The sequence below is a fragment of the Budorcas taxicolor genome, chromosome 8 (genome assembly GCF_023091745.1).
Source record: "Budorcas taxicolor isolate Tak-1 chromosome 8, Takin1.1, whole genome shotgun sequence".
Lineage (NCBI taxonomy): Eukaryota > Metazoa > Chordata > Mammalia > Artiodactyla > Bovidae > Budorcas > Budorcas taxicolor.
The window spans coordinates 98,695,705-98,718,142 of record NC_068917.1 but is presented as its reverse complement, the minus strand read 5'-3'; the positions used below and the strand labels follow the sequence as shown (position 1 = coordinate 98,718,142).

At 36.7% G+C, this 22,438-nt stretch overlaps 1 protein-coding gene across 1 annotated transcript in view; it reads right to left on the bottom strand.

The window, feature by feature from the left end:
- Positions 1 to 22,438, bottom strand: part of FSD1L (fibronectin type III and SPRY domain containing 1 like) — a 50,388-nt gene that overhangs the window by 8,436 nt on the left and 19,514 nt on the right. Inside the window, exons 6-12 of the mRNA XM_052645067.1 lie at positions 19,971 to 20,092; positions 14,647 to 14,856; positions 10,046 to 10,144; positions 5,566 to 5,695; positions 4,914 to 4,946; positions 1,470 to 1,570; positions 768 to 1,019 (exon numbers count right to left, since the gene is read on the bottom strand). Of these exons, the coding sequence (XP_052501027.1) occupies positions 768 to 1,019; positions 1,470 to 1,570; positions 4,914 to 4,946; positions 5,566 to 5,695; positions 10,046 to 10,144; positions 14,647 to 14,856; positions 19,971 to 20,092 (947 nt within the window). The remainder of the gene's footprint in view (positions 1 to 767; positions 1,020 to 1,469; positions 1,571 to 4,913; positions 4,947 to 5,565; positions 5,696 to 10,045; positions 10,145 to 14,646; positions 14,857 to 19,970; positions 20,093 to 22,438) is intronic.

Sequence of the window (22,438 nt, the reverse complement as noted above, 5' to 3'; positions counted from 1 at the left end):
GTCTCAGAAGTTACTGAGAGACAAAATGAATTGACTTAAGAAAAACCTTCTAATCAAATGTTATCCTACAGTGAAACAGGCTGCCTTCTAAGACCATTAGCTTCACACAGAAAAGTTCAAGCATAGGAGTAGCAACTACTCACAGAGATAATGTAATAAGGAAATCATACTATGTGGCAAAAGGATTGGGTAATTTCTAAGGTCTATTTTGACTCAAAAAAATCTGACCCTACCACTCTTAACAGTTAACAAAGCAAGGTAAGGGAGGAATTAAAATGGGCATAACACAGTTTAATGCTCATGACTAAAATTAGCAACATCTTTTTTTTCAGACTGATTTAGTATATTATAGATGAGAGCTTTTATAGGCCTGCACGCAGACATCACATGCCCTTTCAGTCAACTACAGACCTGAAGTTATGTTTGTGATCAAATCCTAGTAGGTCAAAACATCCTTACCACAATACTAGTGGAAATTCCGTACAGATTATTACTATAGGAAAGCATGGGCTTCTCTGGTGGCTCAGACAGTAAAGAATCTACCTACAATGTGGGAGACCTGGGCTCAATCCCTGGGTTGCAAAGATCCTCTGGAGGAGGGCATGGCAACCCACTGCCTGGAGAATCCCATGGACAGAGGTGTCTGTCACGCTACAGTCCATGGGGCCGTAAAGAGTCAGACATGACTGAGCAACTAAGCACAATGCGGAGTAATGAAATACAAACAATGATGATGAAATGACTTAGGAGAAAATCAGCAAACTTACCCCCATCAAAATCACAAAATACACCTATTCTTTCAGGAACAGCAACATCCAAGGCTTTGACTTTATTATTATGCTTTGCTGCAAATGTGTTCTGTAGCCAGTTGTTCACATGGATACACCAACTAGTGTTTGTCTTTCCCAATTGGTCAAATTTCCCCAAAGTCTTGTACGCTACTCCCACACTGTAGGATTTACAATCCTTCTGGGCCTTGACCTCCCAATAATGTTGTCCACTTTCAATAGCTGTGTCTCCTACAAAAGATTAGAAGGTAAATTTAACTCTTACCTGTTTCTTATGACTTAAGAGAGTTTTACCTATATTTGGCCCCACAAAATGGCACCAAAAAGTCTGATTCAGGAGAATAATCATGTTACACAGACACTAAATGCAGAGTATCTGCTATAATGACTTGTATGTTTACTAACTTCTCTGAATATAAAAGGCTTCAGAACTTTTCTTCCTTATTATCCCCTTAAGAGTTATAAATGTGGAGTACTACATAAACTGAAGTAGAATTCAAAACATATCAATAAAAAGATAATTTGAAAACCTACCAAAGCAACTAGGCTTCCACGGGTAGAAATTTTGGCAAATATTCATTCAATACACAGGCAGCCACACCACCCCTGAGTAGAAAGTCCACCCATGTGACTGTGATGCTTTTAATCTGAGATAATGAAGAATTATTATGTTTATCCTACCCAACACTGTGTACGATTCCCCCGTAAAACGATCTCTGCTGCCTCTTACTGCTGGTGGCCTGGAGCCTACAGATGTCCGTTTAGGGGATGGGGTACCACTTCTATATAAACAGGAACAAAAAGAAAAACAAATATTCTATGTTGTACATGTTTCACAAACTAAAATTACAGATAAAAGGAAAGTTTGAAGAGCTTTCTGATCATGCTGCACAAAAAGCAACATTTAATTTTATTTGAATTATTTACTATTAAACAGAATTGTCAATTATAACACATGTAAGAAGTCATCAACATAAAGCAAGCTAAAAACACTAATACCATGCAGAGAGAGCAAGGCTTGTACAAATTAATACACAGTTGGAATATGAGACAATGCCAAAATGGGACAAGACAAAAGGGGAAAAAGAACTCAAGGGGAAAAAAAAGAACTGCAGAAAGATAATGGATTATATAACTTACATTTCTTGCAGTTAAATTTAAATTAAAAGCAAGTCTTTTTTTAGGAAGAGAAATGATTTATAATACTTGATATTATTCTGTGCATGGATTTGGGTAATTGCTATTTTTCTTTTTAAGATTTATCATAATCAAATAACTTTTTTATTTTCATAAGCAGGAGGTATTTTTGTTTTGTATCTTTTCTTCTTAAAAAAATAGCAATTACCCAAATCCATGCACAGAGTAATATCAAGTATTATAAAGCATTTCTCCTACTAAAATGGACAAGATACAACTTGACTTCCCTTTTTCAAATTATATGATATAGTAAACTGGACAGCATTAAGGCCTTTCACTAACTCCCCCAAACTCAAAACAGACCAAACCTCAAAAGATGTTTAAAAATTAACATTTCAATTATATCAAACTGCTGCATTCATAAAACAAAAAATTCGTAACTTACCAGCAGTAAAGAAATAAAGGGAAAGCATGGCAAAAAGAAAAACAGATGTAAATATTGAGAATGTCAATTTAAATTTCAAAGAAAAGTTAAATAAGGAAAAGTCTTCCATTGAAGCACCCTAGAATTCCAACCTTGAATACATTTTTGCAAGAAGTACAACAGTTATTATTGTCTCAAAGCAAACACGATTCCACCCTTTAAAGATACCTCAGTCACTCAACTGTCTCAACTAAGGTTCTTTGTTATCTTTAATCTGGACTGTTTTATCAGCTTCCCAAATGATCTGTTACCCAAGTCATTTGTTCACTGTTAGAAGATAAACCTAACTCTGATTCTCCCACTCTAAAATCTTCAAGTACTTCTTACTACCTACAAAGAACTTAGCATGGCATTTCAGGTTCTTCTTGATTTAGTCCGCTTTTCCGGGTAGCTCAGCTGGTAAAGAATCCGCCTGCAATGCAGGAGACCCCTGGGTCGGGAAGATCCCCTGGAGAAGGGACACGCTACCCACTCCAGTATTCATGGACTTCCCTTGTGGCTCAGACAGTAAAGAATCTGCCTGCAATGTGGAAGACCTGGGTTTGATCCCTGGATTGGGAAAATCCCCTGGAAGAGGGCATGGCAACCCACTCCAGTATTCTTGCCTGCAGAATCCCCATGGACAGAGGAGCCCGGCACTAAGCACACAGCACTGCCTTTCCAGGCTGCCCACCTCTGGACGGCACTATCCAGCTAAAAGTAGCAGCTCAAGCGTTCCTTAAACTCAGGCAATCTGCCTCAGTGCATTTCCCTTCCATCTCTCGTTCTCTCACTGCGAAGTCCAAAAGCTACACATTCTTCCACTTACTTGAGAACCAACTTAAATACTAATCGACCAATGAAGGTCTCCCAGATCCTACCAGGCTAAATAACCTTTCTGAGGAGTCCACCTCTAGGCCAAAATTCTGTGTATGACCCTTCAGGCCTAACAGGAAGTAATTATAAATGCTTGCCTTCTCCTCACCAGACTTGGTGCACTGCGAGTTCACTGCAGGTTTTGGAGGGAGTTGCAATCCCCCTTGCTCCTATGCAACTCCATGCTCCCATGCATGTCTGCATTCCTAGATTAGATACCTGTATTCAGAGGGTCCATTATGGGAGGGGGCCCTCAGCTGAGACCCTTTCCAGCTGCCTCCTCAGAGACCTCCTTAAAAGGGGGAAGGGTAGGGGAGCAGTCTGAAGACACTTTTCTCCACTCGTCTCAATACTTTCCCACTCCTAACCTTTCCCATTTCCTTGGCCTCAGGTCCACAAAACAGAAGAAGGCTTTTGTTCTCCCTGGGCAGCGAGATGGTCCTCAGATACTTACCATCTGCCATCTGCTCTGGTTTACCTAACCCTCACCCTGTGCCATTCTGCTGTGAAAACGGAACACTGGGCAACCTAGCACCCCTTCCTCTGCGCCTCTTACTTATACTATCACAGTAAGTGAACAAAGTCTGCACTGTTATTTTCAGTTTGGCTCACTGTCCTAATTGACCACTTCAACATCTGGCAGCTCAGGAAATCTTTCTTCCTCCAAACTCCCTGATTCACACATACTACTGAACACAATCTCCATCTCAGATTATTATTATTTACATATAGAGAGATAGCTCATTTACATAAGTTAGGGCAAATTCCTTGAAGGCAGGGACCATGTTTATCCCTATAAACCCCACAATATCCAGCTGACATCCTACAGTAAATAAATATTTATGGAAAGAATAAATGTATGTAACATTCCAGAAGTAGCCCACATACAAAATACGCTTAAAGAGATGAGAGAAAGAGAAATAACATGATGAAATTATAAACATAAGTAGTCTAAAAATCTCCAAATGACCAAACTTCACTGATCCTATCAAATCCAGCAGCATTTTACAATTCTAATACACCAACTATGAATCACTTTCACCAATAATAAGCAAATAAACTGGAAAAAAGAGAAGACAATAATTTTGAAAAGAGAACACATTCTGGTTTCTGGGAAAGATATAGGGTATCTTCAAATCAGCACATTATTACTTGTGCAATTTGAAATGATTCATCTTTCTGGCACTGTTCTAATAATTTCAGTAATGACCTTTTTTTTAATCTCTGATACTTTTGAAATTGTATGATTATTATAAATCTTGGAACACTTTAAACTTGCTTCATGTCAAATATTTGTAAAAGCAAAGCTGTAATGTTAGATATATTGAATACAGCACAACAAGAAAGATGCCAGGTATAAGTAAATGCAGAAAAAAATCATATAAACGAAATCAATTCAAGAAAGACTTAAAGCAGAGCTTATTGTTTTGTTATCATATACAGTATAATCTAAATAATATGAAGCATAATGCTATATAATGCTGTAAATCCAAAACATAAGCTACCAATACAGACAGTCTACACAAAGCAATATTTTAGCTTATGAAGGCTGCTGCAATGGGTTCTGCTTTTTGGTTAAAGAAAAATTTAAGTTATTCAGCCAAGCTAGATAGACTAGATCCTAGAACTAGACAGACATAGATCATCACCTTGAATGTTTCTTCAGTGAAGTAACATGGACACTGTCAGATAAAAATAGGCAACTGTTAAGAGATTGCTTTACAACTTAAATTTAACAGTTTATATAATAAAATCAGAAGAAACGTCGGCTGAGGAATTTCTTTTGATTCACTGTTTCACAGTGATTACACCTCATTTCAGTTTGAGTACAATTCATCTCTGTTAAAAGAGGCCTCCATACTTTAAGACTACCTAAGTCAGTCTGACAGTAACACAAGGTGCCAAGCCTGTCTCTGGTTCACAAGGTTGCTGACCAGGGGCCCAACACTGGGGTTGTACATGGTAAAAGTTGTCATTCAACGCAGACCTTCAGCTAAAAGAGGTGATCTGTAAGTCTAACATTCAGGAACTATGCTAGGAACTTCTCTCTAAGCAGTTCAAATTGCTGTAGATATAACCTGAAAAGAAATGGAATACTGAAATAAAAGATGTAAGTAAGAAGAGGATTAGGAAAAAAACTAAGAAAAAATGAAAAATGTTAATGACAAATTCAAGTACTGGCAAACAATACTGTATTTTCATTTTGGTGTTAATAATAAGAATTTCATTTCTAGTTACTGTCAAATAAGAATCAATATACAAGCATTTAATCCAGATAACAGACTTAATAAATGAGCTTACCTGCCCTTGTTCTCTTTTCCTTTAATTTTACTGTCTTGACCTTTTCCTCCAGTAGGATCCCACTCTACACAGGTATCTTCAACTCTCAGGTTCAAATGGGACGATGAGTTATCCAAATTGAAATTAAGTGCTAACCAAAACAATATTTCATTTTTAATGTAGCATATCTCTAGTTTCTGAAGCACAGCCATCATCATTATTTCTGAGCCCAATAGATTTCAACACTGTATATAAAGTTTCAATTCTTAACCTTAAGATATAAAGTCTACAATGATAAAGCCATAATCTACCAATTCCTCCTCTATTTCCCTTTATTCTCCTCTATATATCTATCCTATACTCCAACCAAACACAGTGTACTTGCATGGTCACAGTTCTTTCTGCTTTTCCTTCTGATGGAATCTCCAGTAGCAAAATAGCTTCAATTTCCTATTATCAGAGCATCAGCTGACTGTTACGACTAAACAGAAAGAGGAGCTAGTAGCATCAAGGATGAGAAGAAAGTGATGTGGTGTAAAATTATAGACCCTGGCACACACACTCTTTTGCTCTAACATTAAACAATTTCATATTTAAACCCCCAGTATTTTCAAAAATAAGGCAAGCAGGGAGAAACAGGCCATGATGGCAGAAGCAAGGGAAATAACTCAGCTGACAGAGCTAGGATGATTTACAAGGCAAAGAACAGATGGGGGAAAAGGGCTACTGAAATGAAAACAAATCAAGAAAATACAACACAAAGCTACGCTTTTCAAATTATTTGGTATCGGGGAACTATGTGCTATTCATAAGACTTACTTAGAACTGCTAATTTAGGAAATCAGTTTAACATAGGATCACTTGTTCCTTTTGGATACTGAGGGTTAATCATTGAGATGTATCAATTTAATATGCAATTTCTGGAATTTGCATTTTAAGCAAGGTATCATCTACTACACAGTTACCAATAAATCTGCTTATTAGTTATATTTCCCTCCAAAAGTTTAAATTTCTTATAAGTATTCACTAAAGAAATATTGCTTTACAATACCCCATTTCACTTAAGGATAATATGTGATTTAGCTAAAGGTTCAGTGTGTCTGTGAAATATTCATCATCAAACAACAAAATATTCATATAGAAAACCTAATGCTTATCTAGTACATGAAGAATCCTTTTATACTCTACTGTTTTGTAAACAGCACTTTAATTTCACCTATTCATCTGACCTATTGTTCACTGTATTTCAAAACATTCTAAATACAAATTGACTAACCATAACCACTTCCAGAAAATGTTATACTATATGCAAAAAAGTTAATAGCTTTTAAAACATGCATGTAAACAGAAATGAACTTACTGAAAGAAGAAATAATACAGTTCCAGTAAAAATGGAAATAGAATTCCTCAAAAGGGAGGTACTGAAAAGTTAGGATTATACAAAATTGAGATCCTATATTACCAAGAATGAACTGTCTTAAGAAAACAGAGTTAACCTCTATATTAGTTATTAGTTAATACATGTGAGGGCATCTAATTTTTGAAAGAAACAGTGGATATAACTCAAGGTGCCATCAACACTCAGCTGCTTATTAAAATCCTAAGGAAAGAAAAAAAATCATAAAGCTATTCCCTATGTTTGATGATGAAGAGGAGAGTAGAGTCAAGGGTGGCAAAAAACAGGTATTGTCCCTCAAGCCACTTGAGATCAGACTTATCAAATACCATAGCCCCTGAACAGAAAGGTATAGGTTTCAAACTCAGGGGTGCAATCTTTTCTCTCTTCCTTTTTGGACACTGTCCCTTCATGAAGCCTCAACTAAATCACTGAGGCTCTCTAAGTAACAAGGGTAATATTTTACTATGAAGTTTAAAAAAAAGATTGCCCTCAAAAGTGAGGCCTCAACTGTTAGTCTTATCTCTCATACAAGCCCTGTAATGAAACCAGATATTAGTTTCCATATCTTTAAAAGTCTGTGTAAACAAAGTACCAAAAAAAATAATGGACAGATATGTTTTAATGTTTACTTTGGGTTGGTGGCTACTTTCTGTACTGTAAAATTGTATCATAGATACTAACATTTGAGGCTAGAAAGCAACTGGTGATTAGTATCACATCATTTACCTTTACAAGGAAGAGAAAATATACTTTAAAAATTCTGGTCATAAGAAATCATCACTTTTGGTAATTTCAATAAAAGAAGAAATTACATACATTGGAGAGACAGATATTAACAAGGTTCACTATGTTCTACACCAAGCACCACAAGTGGCAGGATATGAAGTTTTGGTAGGACTCAACTATTTAATCTCCATCTCTCTTTCCCTTTCCCTCCACTTCTGTGCTCATATATTTATTTCTAGTGGTTGGTCAAGAAGGGCTACAACAAGTCAAAAAATTAGTAAACAACTGTTTACCATGGTACTTTAAAAAACCTGACTTTTCTCTGGAGCTCCTGCTGTCATTAGTAGCCACTCCAGTGGTATGGAATAACCTTAGAAAACCTGTGACCCATAGCTTCTTAAGAGATAATTTTACTAAGTCTCCCAGAAGGTTCTAGAAGGTTCAGTGGGCCTCAGGGTTGAGTATCAGTCTACCTCAAGCCCAGGGGGTTTACCCCATAGTGAGAACTGCTCAAAAGGACTAGAATCAATTTAGTCTTTCCCTGCAAATCCTAAGACCAAGAATTTGACTAGTTAAGATCTAGACACTGCTAATGGGAGCAGAGAGTCCAGCTCCAAAGAAACTGCAAGCCAGATATTCATTTTCCTGAATCTACAGAATTTGCATGAAAATGTAAAATTCACCACATTTAGGCCCAAGTTTGGTCACTAAATATTAAAGGAAAAGGAACAAAAGAAATAAAAAAAGATAAAATATTCTTGGAGGAGGATATTAATAATAATGCAATTTTACCTCACAAGAGTTGAAAACAGTTCAAGTTATATAGAAAAGATTATCTACCTATAAATATGACTTTATTTTGAAATGGTAAAAATCTCTAAAGAAACCACAGTTTCAATTCAATTTGTTAACAAGTAATTCTAAGTAACTGCATTTCTTGGCTAAGTTATCTGTAGTTCTCAAATAAAAACATTTGCTAATCCAAATTACTTTGACTTAGTTTTGTTTTGCTTTTTTAATCTTTCTAATGCAATAATATTCTTATGAGTTTGAGCTGTCAATAACTTATGAACTTCTTGTTTTATTCTAAAATATTTTTATACCAGCCTCCAAGTCAAATCAAACTTCTAGCATTCAAACCTATTCAAATGCTACATGAACTGTAGGTCAGTGGAACACTCAAAGGCCCAACTATCTAACAACAATGGATAGACACTGATTCTGGAAGTAAACTGAGTCAATTATCATCTCACGACTGGAAAGATCTATAACATTACTGCCTTCAAATTGGTAAACACCTGAAAAATCTTCTGTGTTTAAATATGTTACTCTTTGTTGTTGTTGTTGAGTCACTAAGTCATTACTGACTCTTTGCAACCCACAGACTGCAGCACACGAGGCTCCCCTATCGTTCACAATCTCCTGGAGTTTGTTCAAATTCATGTACATTGAGTTCTAATAAATTCAAACTGTCGAGACTAGAAGCACTTACTTACATTCCTGGCCCACAATAAAGGCAGGCAGAGAACTTGTAAATAAGATTCTTGTTCACACTTTTCCAAGCTAGTTTTAGGGATCATGGGTAAGTTAATTTACATATTTGAGCATCCTTTTCTTCACCTACAAAATGGGTATCAATACCATCTGCTCTACTGATCCCTCAAGATGGTTTCAATGATCAAATAAAAGACTTGTGAGAGGGCTTTATAAATACTAACAAACTATATAAATAATAATTTCTACAATAAGATTTATAAAAACAAAAAATATTTGAACTAAACTGAATACATACTTTCCTATTATTGAGACATAATCCATTCTCTGGGCAAACCTCAACAATGGGAATATAATTATACTAGACTGAAATTTGTAAACTAAGTACCTATGGGAGAACATAATACCATCGCTGGTCTATATCACATATCTGAAAGTGAAAGTCACTCAGTTGTGTCCAACTATTTGCAACCCCATGGACTGCAGCCTACTGGGCTCCCCTGTCCATGGGATTTCCCAGGCAAGAATACTGGAGTGAGTTGCCATTTCCTTCTCCAGGGGATCTTCCTGACCCAGGAATCAAACCTGGATCTCCTGCATTACAGGCAGAAGCTTTACTGTCTGAGATACCAGGGAAGCCCCTGACTTATCTGAATACTAGGGTAAAAGAGAAACCAATGAAATCCACTACTGTAGTCCTAATTTTCCCATCTTAAAATACCTCCTGATGAGAATTCTGTGTGTGGAGGGGGGTTGGGGGGGGGTGGGTATGAAGGTGAAGAAGGGAAGGCAACTATAGATGAAATGGTTCCTATTACAAAGTGTTGAACAACTTTACATGTTAAGTTCTATTTTGTGGTGAACAACAGCTAATGATCTTACCTTTGGTCTCTAGAGTCACTGGATCAGAATACTCTCCAGCCACAGCCTTGTTACAAGCTCGCACTCTGAAATTCATGTACTTTGAATCAAACTTTAAACCTGAAAAAAATGAAAGACAGCCTTGAGATATGAAAAGTAAAGGACTCTACTCCAAAAGTATGAGTACGAACCTTCAAACAGACTTTTTTCCCTCCTTGGAACTATCTTTTTACTCAGAAAGAGTACAAATTTATGTTAACAGAGTGATCATGCCTGAAATAAAAGGAATCATGATTTATCTATTATTTTCTTCAAAACAAATGAATTACGCAGTTTATCACTGGGCTTTTTAAATTTAGCAATAAAAAAATATTCTCAAGCCTCATTATAAGTAAAGTTTCATTCATGGAGAGATGCTATGGTTTAGAACAACATACTCAATTTCTGGAAAGTAGCTAAAGAATTTTTATATTTGTTTCACAAGTAAAAAATGAATTTAAAGAGAATGTGAAGCATAAGGATTAATAGCAAAATTCTAAAGTTAGTCAGGACCAGATTAACATCTCAATCCAAAAATTACTAGCTATGGAGCATTCAACAACTTGATAGAGCCACAGTTGTAAAATGGAAAAGGAAAAATCAAACCTCACAACTGTAAGGACTAACTGAAATGCACTGTACTTATAAAATCAGATGTCCTGTGAACTTCAGCCCAGATCCTGACAAATATTAGGTTCTCAGTAATGATAACAATACTAATGTTACTGCTCACGTAAAACAAACATTAAAAATCTCAGGCAACATTCAGCTCACTCGTATACCCTAGCTTCCCTATATATAGTGAAAGGAGAGTGAAGTCACTCAGTCGTGTCCGACTCTTGCAACCCCATGGACTGTAGCCTACCAGGCTCCTCTGTCCATGGGATTTTCCAGGCAATAGTACTGGAGTGGATTGCCATTTCCCCTATATATAGAGGTATGTTTTTAAAGACTATCAAAAGGCCAACACACAAATTTCTAATATCAAGTCACAGCTCAACCTTAAGTATTACCATAAAGGTAATAATAAAAAGGTAAAGGCAAAGACACACTGAAACCATACTCACAGAAAACTAGTCAATCTAATCACACTAGGACCACAGCCTTGTCTAACTCAATGAAACCAAGCCATGCCTCGGGGGCAACCCAAGACGGGCGGGTCATGATGGAGACGTCTGACAGAACATGGACCACTGGAGAAGGGAATGGCAAGCCACTTCAGTATTCTTGCTTTGAGAACCCCATGAACAGTATGAAAAGGCAATATGATAGGATACTGAAAGAGGAACTCCCCAGGTCATTAGGTGCCCAATATGCTACTGGAGATCAGAGGAAAATAACTCCAGAAAGAATGAAGGGATGGAGCCAAAGCAAAAACAATACCCAGTTGTGGATGTGACTGGTGATAGAAGCAAGATTCGATGCTGTAAAGAGCAATATTGCATAGGAACCTGGAATGTCAGGTCCATGAATCAAGGCAAATTGGAAGTGGTCAAACAAGAGATGGCAAGGGTGAACGTCGACATTCTAGGAATCAGCAAACTAAAATGGACCTGAATGGGTGAATTTAACTCAGATGACCATTATATCTACTACTGCGGGCAGGAATCCCTCAGAAGAAATGGAGTAGCCATCATCGTCACCGAAAGAGTCGGAATGCAGTACGTGGATGCAATCTCAAAAATGACAGAATGATCTCTGTTCGTCTCCAAGGCAAACCATTCAATATCACAGTTATCCAAGTCTATGCCCCAACCAGTAATGCTGAAGAAGCTGAAGTTGAAAGGTTTTATGAAGACCTACCAGACATTTTAGAACTAACACCCAGAAAAGATGTCCTTTTCATTATAGGGGACTGGAATGCAAAAGTAGGAAGTCAAGAAACACCTGAAGTAACATGCAAATTTGGCCTTGGAATACGGAATGAAGCAGGGCAAGACTAATAGAGTTTTGCCAAGAAAATGCATTGGTCATAGCAAACACCCTCTTCCAACAACACAAGAGAAGACTCTACACATGGACATCACCCGATGGTCATCACCAAAATCAGACTGATTATATTCTTTGCAGCCAAAGATGGAGAAGCTCTATCCAGTCAACAAAAACAAGACCGGGAGCTGACTGTGGCTCAGATCATGAACTCCTTATTGCCAAATTCAGACTTAAATTGAAGAAAGTAGGGAAAACCGCTAGACCATTCAGGTATGACCTAAATCAAATCCCTTATGATTATACAGTGGAAGTGAGAAATAGATTTAAGGGACTAGATCTGATAGAGTGCCTGATGAACTATGGAATGAAGTTCGTGACATTGTGCAGGAGACAGGGATCAAGACCATCCCCATGGAAAAGAAATGCAAAAAAGCAAAATGGCTGTCTGGGGAGGCCTTACAAATAGCTGTGAAGAGAAGAGAGGTGAAAAGCAAAGGAGAAAAGGAAAGATATAGGCATCTAAATGCAGAGTTTCAAAGAATAGCAAGAAGAGATAAGGAAGCCTTCTTCAGCGATCAGTGCAAAGAAATAGAGGAAAACAACAGATTGGGAAAGACTAGAGATCTCCTCAAGAAAATTAGAGATATCAAGGGAACATTTCATGCAAAGATGGGCTCGATAAAGGACAGAAATGGTACAGACCTAACAGAAGCAGAAGATATTAAGAAGAGGTGGCAAGAATACACGGAAGAACTGTACAAAAAAGATCTTCACGACCCAGATAGTCATGATGATGTGATCACTAATCTAGAACCAGACAACTTGGAATGTGAAGTCAAGTGGGCCTTAGAAAGCATCACTATGAACAAAGCTAGTGGAGGTGATGGGATTCCAATTGAGCTGTTTCAAATCCTGAAAGATGATGCTGTGAAAGTGCTGCACTCAATATGCCAGAAAATCTGGAAAACTCAGCAGTGGCCACAGGACTGGAAAAGGTCAGTTTTCATTCCAATTCCAAAGAAAGACAATGCCAAAGAATGCTCTAACTACTGCACAATTGCACTCATCTCACATGCTAGTAAAGTAACGCTCAAAATTCTCCAAGCCAGGCTTCAGCAATATGTGAACTGTGAACTCCCTGACGTTCAAGCTGGTTTTAGAAAAGGTAGAGGAACCAGAGATCAAATTGCCAATGTCCACTGGATCATGGAAAAAGCAAGAGAGTTCCAGAAAAACATCTATTTCTGCTTTCTTGACTATGCCAAAGCCTTTGACTGTGTGGATCACAAGAAACTGTGGAAAATTCTGAAAGAGATGGGAATACCAGACCACCTGACCTGCCTCTTGAGAAATCTGTATGCAGGTCAGGAAGCAACAGTTAGAACTGGACATGGAACAGACTGCTTCCAGATAGGAAAAGGAGTACGTCAAGGCTGTATATTGTTACCCTGCTTATTTAACTTATATACACAGTACATCATGAGAAATGCTGGCCTGGAAGAAACACAAGCTGGAATCAAGACTGCCAGGAGAAATATCAATAACCTCAGATATGCAGACGACACCACCCTTATGGCAGAAAGTGAAGAGGAGCTAAAAAGCCTCTTGATGAAAGTGAAAGAGGACAGCGAAAAAGTTGGCCTAAAGCTCAACATTCAGAAAACGAAGATTATGGCATCTGGTCCCATCACTTCATGGGAAATAGATGGGGAAACAGTGGAAACAGTGTCAGACTTTATTTTGGGGGGCTCCAGAATCACTGCAGATGGTGATTGCAGCCATGAAATTAAAAGACAATTACTCCTGGAAGAAAAGTTATGACCAGCCTAGATAGCATATTCAAAAGCAGAGACATTACTTTGCCGACTAAGGTCCGTCTAGTCAAGGCTATGGTTTTTCCTGTGGTCATGTATGGATGTGAGAGTTGGACTTTGAAGAAGGCTGAGTGCCGAAGAATTGATGCTTTTGAACTGTGGTGTTGGAGAAGACTCTTGAGAGTCCCTTGGACTGCAAGGAGATCCAACCAATCCATTCTGAAGGAGATCAGCCCTGGGATTTCTTTGGAAGGAATGATGCTAAAGCTGAAGCTCCAGTACTTTGGCCACCTCATGCGAGGAGTTGACTCACTGGAAAAGACTTTGATGGTGGGAGGGATTGGGGGCAGGAGGAGAAGGGGACAACCGAGGATGAGATGGCTGGACGGCATCACAGACTCGATTGACGTGAGTCTGAGTGAACTCTGGGAGATGGTGATGGACAGGAAGGCCTGGCGTGCTGCGATTCATGGGGTTGCAAACAGTCAGACACGACTGAGCGACTGAACTGAACTGAACTGAAATCTGGAGTAGTGCATACATCTAGAAAATTGACAGCTTTTTTACTGTTAGAAAACTAAGGTAAAAAATTAAATTTTATTGAGACAGTGTTTACAATATCCCTTCACATATTGTTTTACCAGAGTGCAAATATCCAGAACTAATTAAAATGAAGGTTTTCTTGATATTTTAAGAGAAATTCATTTCTATAACAAATATACAAAAACGTTAGCTTGGCTAAAGAAACTGAATAACTTGATCTTTTAATGTAAGTCAAAAATTCATCAATTATATCTGTTTTCTGAGAATGAGATTCACAAAATGCAGTCATCTTACCTGATAGTGTATATTCAGTACCCTTAATATTATCAACTATCTCCCAACATCGCTCATCCTTTACACGTGGAAGTCCATCAAAATTCGTTTTCCGATATTCTAGTATAAAATGATCAATCTTATTATCTTCTTCTGGCATTCTCCAAGCTACTGTCACAGAGTTGTCAGCCACCAAACATTCTACTGGATCTATCTCTGGAGCTTTGGGGACTGAAGCAAAAAAAAAGCTCATTTTTCACTAATAGTACTAATCCAATATTTATGTCTGTCATTCAAATTATGCTTTTTCATGTTGCTTTTGAACTGTTAAATTGAATCAGGCTAAGAGAAGGGATATCTTATAAATGCAAAATAACCATTTTTCAAAGCTGTTTTAAAATTCATATTTCAAAGTTTTTCATAGATGCATTCAAAGTACATTAAAAACACAGTTAGCAAAAAGCAATTCAAACAGGCTAAGAGTAAAGACTCGAGAATTATTTGCTACTTTTCAACACTTATGTCTAATCTGCTATTTCAAACAGCTGGAGACCATAAATTAAATTACTGCTGACAAAATTAAATAACTTGCTTTGAATCCAATGATTAAAATAGTTCAAAATATTTTCAATGTATTTTAAAAATCTTGTTTATAGAATAACTGTGATTTCTCAACACTGAACAAAAATGAAATCTGCAACCCCATAGAATATTTAAGAATTTTAAATGTTTCTCCAGAGTTCCATGATTCATTAGAACAAAATGTAGTAAACGAGTCACAGTTAACATGTATGAAAATTAATAAATTTCTTTTCCATAAAAGAGGTTTTATATAGCTCCTCAACATTAACAGATGTTCCATTTAATAGTAGGCTAACTGGGGAACATGGTCCTCCAGTGATACAGATGTGTCTTAAATGTGTAAAACTGTGCCAGTATTGTATTTAAACACTTGTTGCGAAAAAAAGCTTTGAAAGATTTACTCCAAGCATGTAAGTCTGGTTCAACATTCTAAATTAACTAATTCATTATATCGGTAGAAGAAAATTCAAATGATCAGAAGAAAAATTATATGATGTGAATCAATAGAGGAAAAAATACGTTACAAAATCCAACATTTATTCATGACTAAAGCTCTCATTAAACTAGGAAACTTTACCTGATAAAGAATATCTACAAAAAAAAAACCAACCTACAGTTAACATCAAGGGTGAGAAACTAAACACCTTTCCCCTAAGGCAATGACGTCCCCTCTCTCCACTCCTATTCAACACTGTACTGGAAGTTCCAGCTAATGCTATAAGACAAGGAAAAGAAGTAACAGATATGCAAGTTAGGAAAGAAGAAGTAAAACTGTCTTTGTTTGCTGATGACAGTCTATGTAGAAAATCCCAAAGAATCAACAGAAAAATTCCTGGAAATAACAAGCTTATAGCAAGGCTGCAGGATAGAAGGGATGAACAGGCAGAGTGCAGGGGAATTTTAGGGCAGTGAAACTACTCTGTAAGATAATGTAGTGGTGGAGACATGACTTTCAGTTCAGTTCAGTTCAGTCACTCAGTCGTGTCTGACTCTTTGCGACCCCATGAATCGCAGCACGCCAGGCATCCCCGTCCATCACCAACTCCCGGAGTTCACTCAGACTCACGGCCATCGAGTCGGTGATGCCATCCAGCCATCTCATCCTCTGTCGTCCCCTTCTCCTCCTGCCCCCGATCCCTCCCAGCAACAGGGTCTTTTCCAATGAGTCAACTCTCCGCATGAGGTGGCCAAAGTACTGGTTCAGCTTTAGCATCATTCCTTCCAAAGAAATCCCAGGGTTGATCTCCTTCAGAATGGACTGGCTGGATCTCCTTGCAGTCCAAGGGACTCTCAAGAGTCTTCTCCAACACCACAGTTCAAAAGCATCAATTCTTCGGTGCTCAGCCTTCTTCACAGTCCAACTCTCACATCCATACATGACCACAGGAAAAACCATAGCCTTGACTAGACGGACCTTAGTCGGCATAGTAATGTCTCTGCTTTTTACACATTTACCAAACCCACAGAACTGTGTAACAGAGTGAACTCTAATGTGAACTACGAACTTCATTTAATAATAATTTTTTAATACATTATAGACGTTAGTCTATTACTGGAACATAAGCAATACAGATTACTATTCATTTCTATGGGAAGACATCATGGGCATTCATAAATTTAATATGCTGTGCCCTGCCTACATATAAGGAAGTGTAAATGCCTGTAGCATGTAGTAATTTTGTAATTTTGCTGAGTTAAAACCTGTACTGAAGTCCTAAGAGGCTTGTATAAATAAAATACCACTTAATCTGTAAGTGGGTCCAGCTAACTCCCCACAAATCTATGTCTCAAATTCAGCTATTAATATCACTGCAATAAGAATGTACTGGCAAGAAGATTCTTCCTTCTTATGAATAATGGTCCCCAACGAAAGCAAACTTGGCAGGTAAAAAGAAAATCTAGATATTTTTATTTAAATTTTATTTAATTATTAATTATTTTAATAAATAATATTTCATTTATATTTAATTTATATATATTTATATATAAACATATTTGTATTTTATTTATATTAATCTAATTAAATATTTAATTAACATTATTATTTATTTATTTATTTAAATTTAAGAGTGGTATTATTCAAAGCAGAGACATTACTTTGTCAACAAATGTCCCTCTAGTCAAAGCTATGGTTTTTCCAGTAGTCATGCATGGCTGTGAGAGTTGGACTATAAAGAAAGCTGAGTGCTGAAGAATTGATGCTTTTGAACTGTGGTGCTGGAGAAGACTCTTGAGAGTCCCTTGGACAGCAAGGATATCCAACTAGTCCATCCTAAAGGAAATCAGTCCTGAATATTCATTGGAAGGACTGATGCTGAGGCTGAAACTCCAATACTTTGGCCACCTGATGCGAAGAACTGACTCATTTGAAAAGACACTAATGCTGGGAAAGATTGAAGGAGGGAGGAAAAGGGGATGACAAGGATGAGATGGTTGGATGGCATCACCGACTCAATGGACATGAGTTTGAGTAAACTCCAGGAGTTGGTGATGGACAGGGAGGCCTGGCGTGCTGCTGCTGTCTATGGGGTCGCAAGGGGTCGGACAGGACTGAGCAACTGAACTGAACTGAACTGAAGAGTGATATGTCAAATATTCTGTAATAACCTACATGGGAAAAGAGCCTGAAAAAATGGATATATGTATAACTAAGTCACTGTGCTGTATGCCTGAACCCACACAACACTGTAAATCAACTATACTTCAATATAAAATAAAAATTAAATTGAAAAAAGAGTCATATGTCAAATTAAGAGTGACTTGAATCTAATGCGTGGGAAGTTCACACAATATCCTATATAGAAGTAAGAGAAGAATTGCAACAAATGTAGGAATAAAGTACATGGAAAGATGAAAGGTGGTAAACTTGTAATATAAAAATATTAGGGAACAAAGAACTCAAAAAAAAATGAGAATGGAAAGCAATTCACAGCAACTTCCATAAAGCAACAAATTGTGTGGACATTGTTCTAAGAATTTTACTAAGGTTTTTCACTGCATGTGAATGTAAAAGAACAACTGCCACAAACATGTCTCTCTTCTTGACTGCCGAAGCTCAGAGAGGAGGACATAAACTCTAAGTTTCAATGTATGAATAATGGCTTAGCGTAGAAGAAAATGATCATGATTATTATCATCCATCATTATCACTTCCAATTTTCAAGACTCAGGTAAGTCCACAACTCGTTACTATACATAATGCAGTATAGAGTTGATTTGTGTGGTGTTTACAGAATGAACTATTAAGGGATGAAGGTATTCATTTTTAAGTTTATCTGACTGTATCTTATAGGAAATTTTTATGCTATAGCAAAATATAAAAAATTAATGATATGAGTTCACCTTTCATAAATTTTAACAACCTATTATACCTTCCTTCAGGATGAAACTCCCCCACAAAAAGATTTCTTGCTTTTTATTACACCTCATTCCTTCAGACTGTCTTAAGAGTTTGCAAAAGAAGAAATCCTAACTGTGCATGCAATCTACTTGACTGTACAGCAGATATGGCCTGGGTTTGTTAAGCCATCACTGAAAATCCAAGAGAAGGAAAGTAATGTTGAGAAGATTGCTTTTTTAGGATTTTTTTTAAATCAAAAAACTACTACTCATGTGTATATTCACAGTCCACCCCTCCTGACTCTCCTTCTGAATTTAGAAACAGTGTGAATGAAAATATAATGGTTAGCAATCCTGAGAGGCCAATTTACAGGTAGGCACTCACTGATAAGTATGTATACTTTCTTCTTCTACAACTATGATTTCTTCTCTCATCTTTTCCTTCTCTGAACTCCTTTAGAACTTCTGCTCTATACCATACAAGTTAATACTTCACTTAAGTCACCACAATTAATTCTACTATAGTTTCTTGACTACTAACTTTGTCTTTCCAATCATATTCTAAAGTCCTGGACCAAATTCTCATAGAAGAAAAGAATGGTTTCATATGATTAACATTCTCTATCAAAAACAGCTAACCTCCAAAAACTGTAAGCCTGTAAGTAAAACGTGTCTCTTTCCAGAGATTTCCTGATCACCATGTTCAAACTGTTTTAGCTATCCACTTAATTAACACTACTTGATGCTAGTGAAAAGAGAATGACCAAAAGGTCCGTAGTTGGCTCTTTCACACACGTGAACAGTAACAATAAAGTGGGACTCAATTTTAAATGGTTTCAACTGCTGGAATATCATCATACTAATACTCTTATAAACCAGTGTTGACACATTATTATTATAAAACTCCATCTGAACCAGAAGCCACCACAACAATGGTAATAATAACAATCAACATTCATTAGGTGTTAACTATGTGCCAGGTACTCTTTCAAGTGCTTTAGAGGTCTCAATTCACTTAATCTTTATAAAAATCCTAGAAGGATAACATCATACTTTAAAGATGAAGAAAATGAGGTGAAGTTAAATAATTTGTTGAGGCTATACAGCAAATAAGTGACAGCCAGAATTCAAATCTAGGAAGTCTGGCCCCAAGACTCAGCATTAACCATAACAGTACATTGCTCCTTTCTGCCAAACTAGTGATAAGAGGTATTCTGTACTAGGATTCTGAAACTGGAATTTTTACTGTCAGTAAAATAATTCTCTAAAAATAAAGACTAGCAAATTCAGTTATTCCTTAGCTGAAGAAAGAAAAAACACACACTATATTTCCTTAATATTTAAATTCTAATGTTCATTACAAAAAAATCTTGAAAACAGAGGTTTTATACATAACTTTATACACAATATATGTACTAACTTACCTGGCAAAAACTTCAAAGTTTGCAATATCTGTCTTTCCTGAGAAAAATCCACCATTAAATGAGTCATGTTGTCACTGACCTTTGGTTTCAAAGAAAGGCGAAAGGCTGAAGCCATTGTTACTCTATAGCAAACACAGACATAAACATTCTTTTAAAAATAAAAGAATGGGAAGTATCACATCACATTTAATGTATAAAGTGAACAGACAGAACTTATTTCTCCACTCTAGTGGTTTCTGAAGCTATTAACAAAGATAACAAAATTAAATAGAAATTTGCTTTTAGATCTTTTGAAAATTAATTTTTAAAAATGTAAAGTGTTTTTAAATTTAAAGACATTTAAATAACCTTTAAAGAACTTTCCTCCAGTCAGTTTTACAAAACTTCATAAAAACACAAAAGACTCAAGAGACAAACATCCAAGACAAATCATCTTTATCAGACTCAACAGTCATCTGAATCTCTGTAAACTCAATCTGACTTCCTGATGCCAGCCTCACTCCTTTTCATATGCCAGATAATGAACTGTAAATACACCCTGAATCAAACACTCTGCCTAGTCATCACAGCCATCCCACGTGTCCTTAAATAAAAGTAAAGGACACTGACCAAATACTGTATTGTTTGGTAGGTGCTAAAGAAAGACTATGGATGAGGAAGGAGAGAAGTGAAATCACAATTCTGAATACTATGCTAGAAGCTATGACTCTGATGTATTAACATAAGCTGAATGGAAGTAGACAAGAAGAAACAGCCCTGTGAAACCATATTCCATGGAAATAGTAGGAACTCAATCAATATATTTTAGATGAATGTAGTATACAAAACAAAAAAGAAAGAAGCCATACAAGAGCTCATTTTACCTACAGTAGGGGGAAATTGTTCTGTCAATTAAAACTAGAGATTAAACGAAGTTCCCATACTCTATTGTTATTTTATCTCAAACTTCAATTTTTCATATTATAGTAATATCTACAAATATCACAAAGTAATTATCCTTATTATCTTTGGTCAAAGAATGATACCAAAATGCTATTCATGACCATTGTCCTCTTAGAAGAGAATCTGGGAGAGGAAGAAAATAGAGTTGCAAGAACAAAAGGAATACCAGGCCTAGTCATTCACATCTATCAAACTACCCTAAAGATCAACATTGGTATGAAAGGGATTAAACATGTTGCTGTATTCAGTTACTTTATTAGGTAATCACTTTAGTAGTAACAAAGAGTGAGCAATAGTTGATCTATTTATCAAGAAGAAAGTGCTATGAGAAGATCACTAATTATTAGAGAAATGTAAATCAAAATTACACTGAGGCACCACACCTCACAATGGAAGAGCCATCATTAAAAAAGTTTACAAATAATAAATGTTGCAGAGGGTGTGGAGAAAAGAGAACCATCCTATATTGTTGGTGAGAATGTAAACTGTTGCACCCACTGTGGAAAACAGTACAGAAATTCCTCAGAAAACTAAAAATAGTTGCCATATGATTCAGCAACCTCACTCCCAGCATGTATCTGGACAAATTGTAATTCAGAAAGATACACATACCCCATGTTCATAACAGCACTATTCAAAATAGCCAAGTCATGGAAACAACCTAAAAGTCCACTGACAGATGAATGGAAAAAGAAGATGTGGCTCATATACACCACAGAATAATCCGCAGCCATAAGAAAGGATGAAATAATGCCATTTGCAGCAACATGAACGCAACCAGAGATGATGCTTAGTGAAGTCAGAAAGAAAAAGACAGATACCATGTGATATCACCTATACGTAGAACTTAAAAAAAGACACAAATGAACTTATCTACAAAACAAAAAATGACACACAGACATAGAGAACAGACTTGGGGTTGGCAAGGGGAAGTTGGGGAGGGAGAGAGTGGGAATTTGGGGTTAGCAGATGCAAACTTGTACATGAATTTGAGCAAACTTTGGGAGACAGTGGAAGACAGAGGAGTCTGGCATGCTGCCGTCCATGGGATCGCAAAGAGTTGGATACGACTTAGCAAGAACAAGATGCAAACTATATATATAGAATGGATAGACAACAAGGTCCCGTAAAGCACAGGAACTATATTCAACATCCTGTGTTAAGCCATAATGGAAAAGAATGTACATATGTGTAACTGAGTCACTTTGCTATTCAGCAGAAATTAACACATTATAAATCAACTATACTTCAATTTTTTTCTAAAAAAAAGAAGGTGGTTGTGCTATATTGAAAAACGATTTATGGAGAAAGGAACTCACATTTAACTGAATGCCAAGTATAATGCTGAGTATTTCACACACTATTACTTTAAGCTCTTGGTTCTCAATATACAATTTCAGATTATATCAATAAGAAGTTAGGAACAAAGGCTAAGTCTTACATATGTTCTCTCCAGCTCCAAGTATCTTCTGAATTAAAGACTTCTTTTTTTTAAGTTTAGTTTTAGTTGAAGGATAATTGCTTTA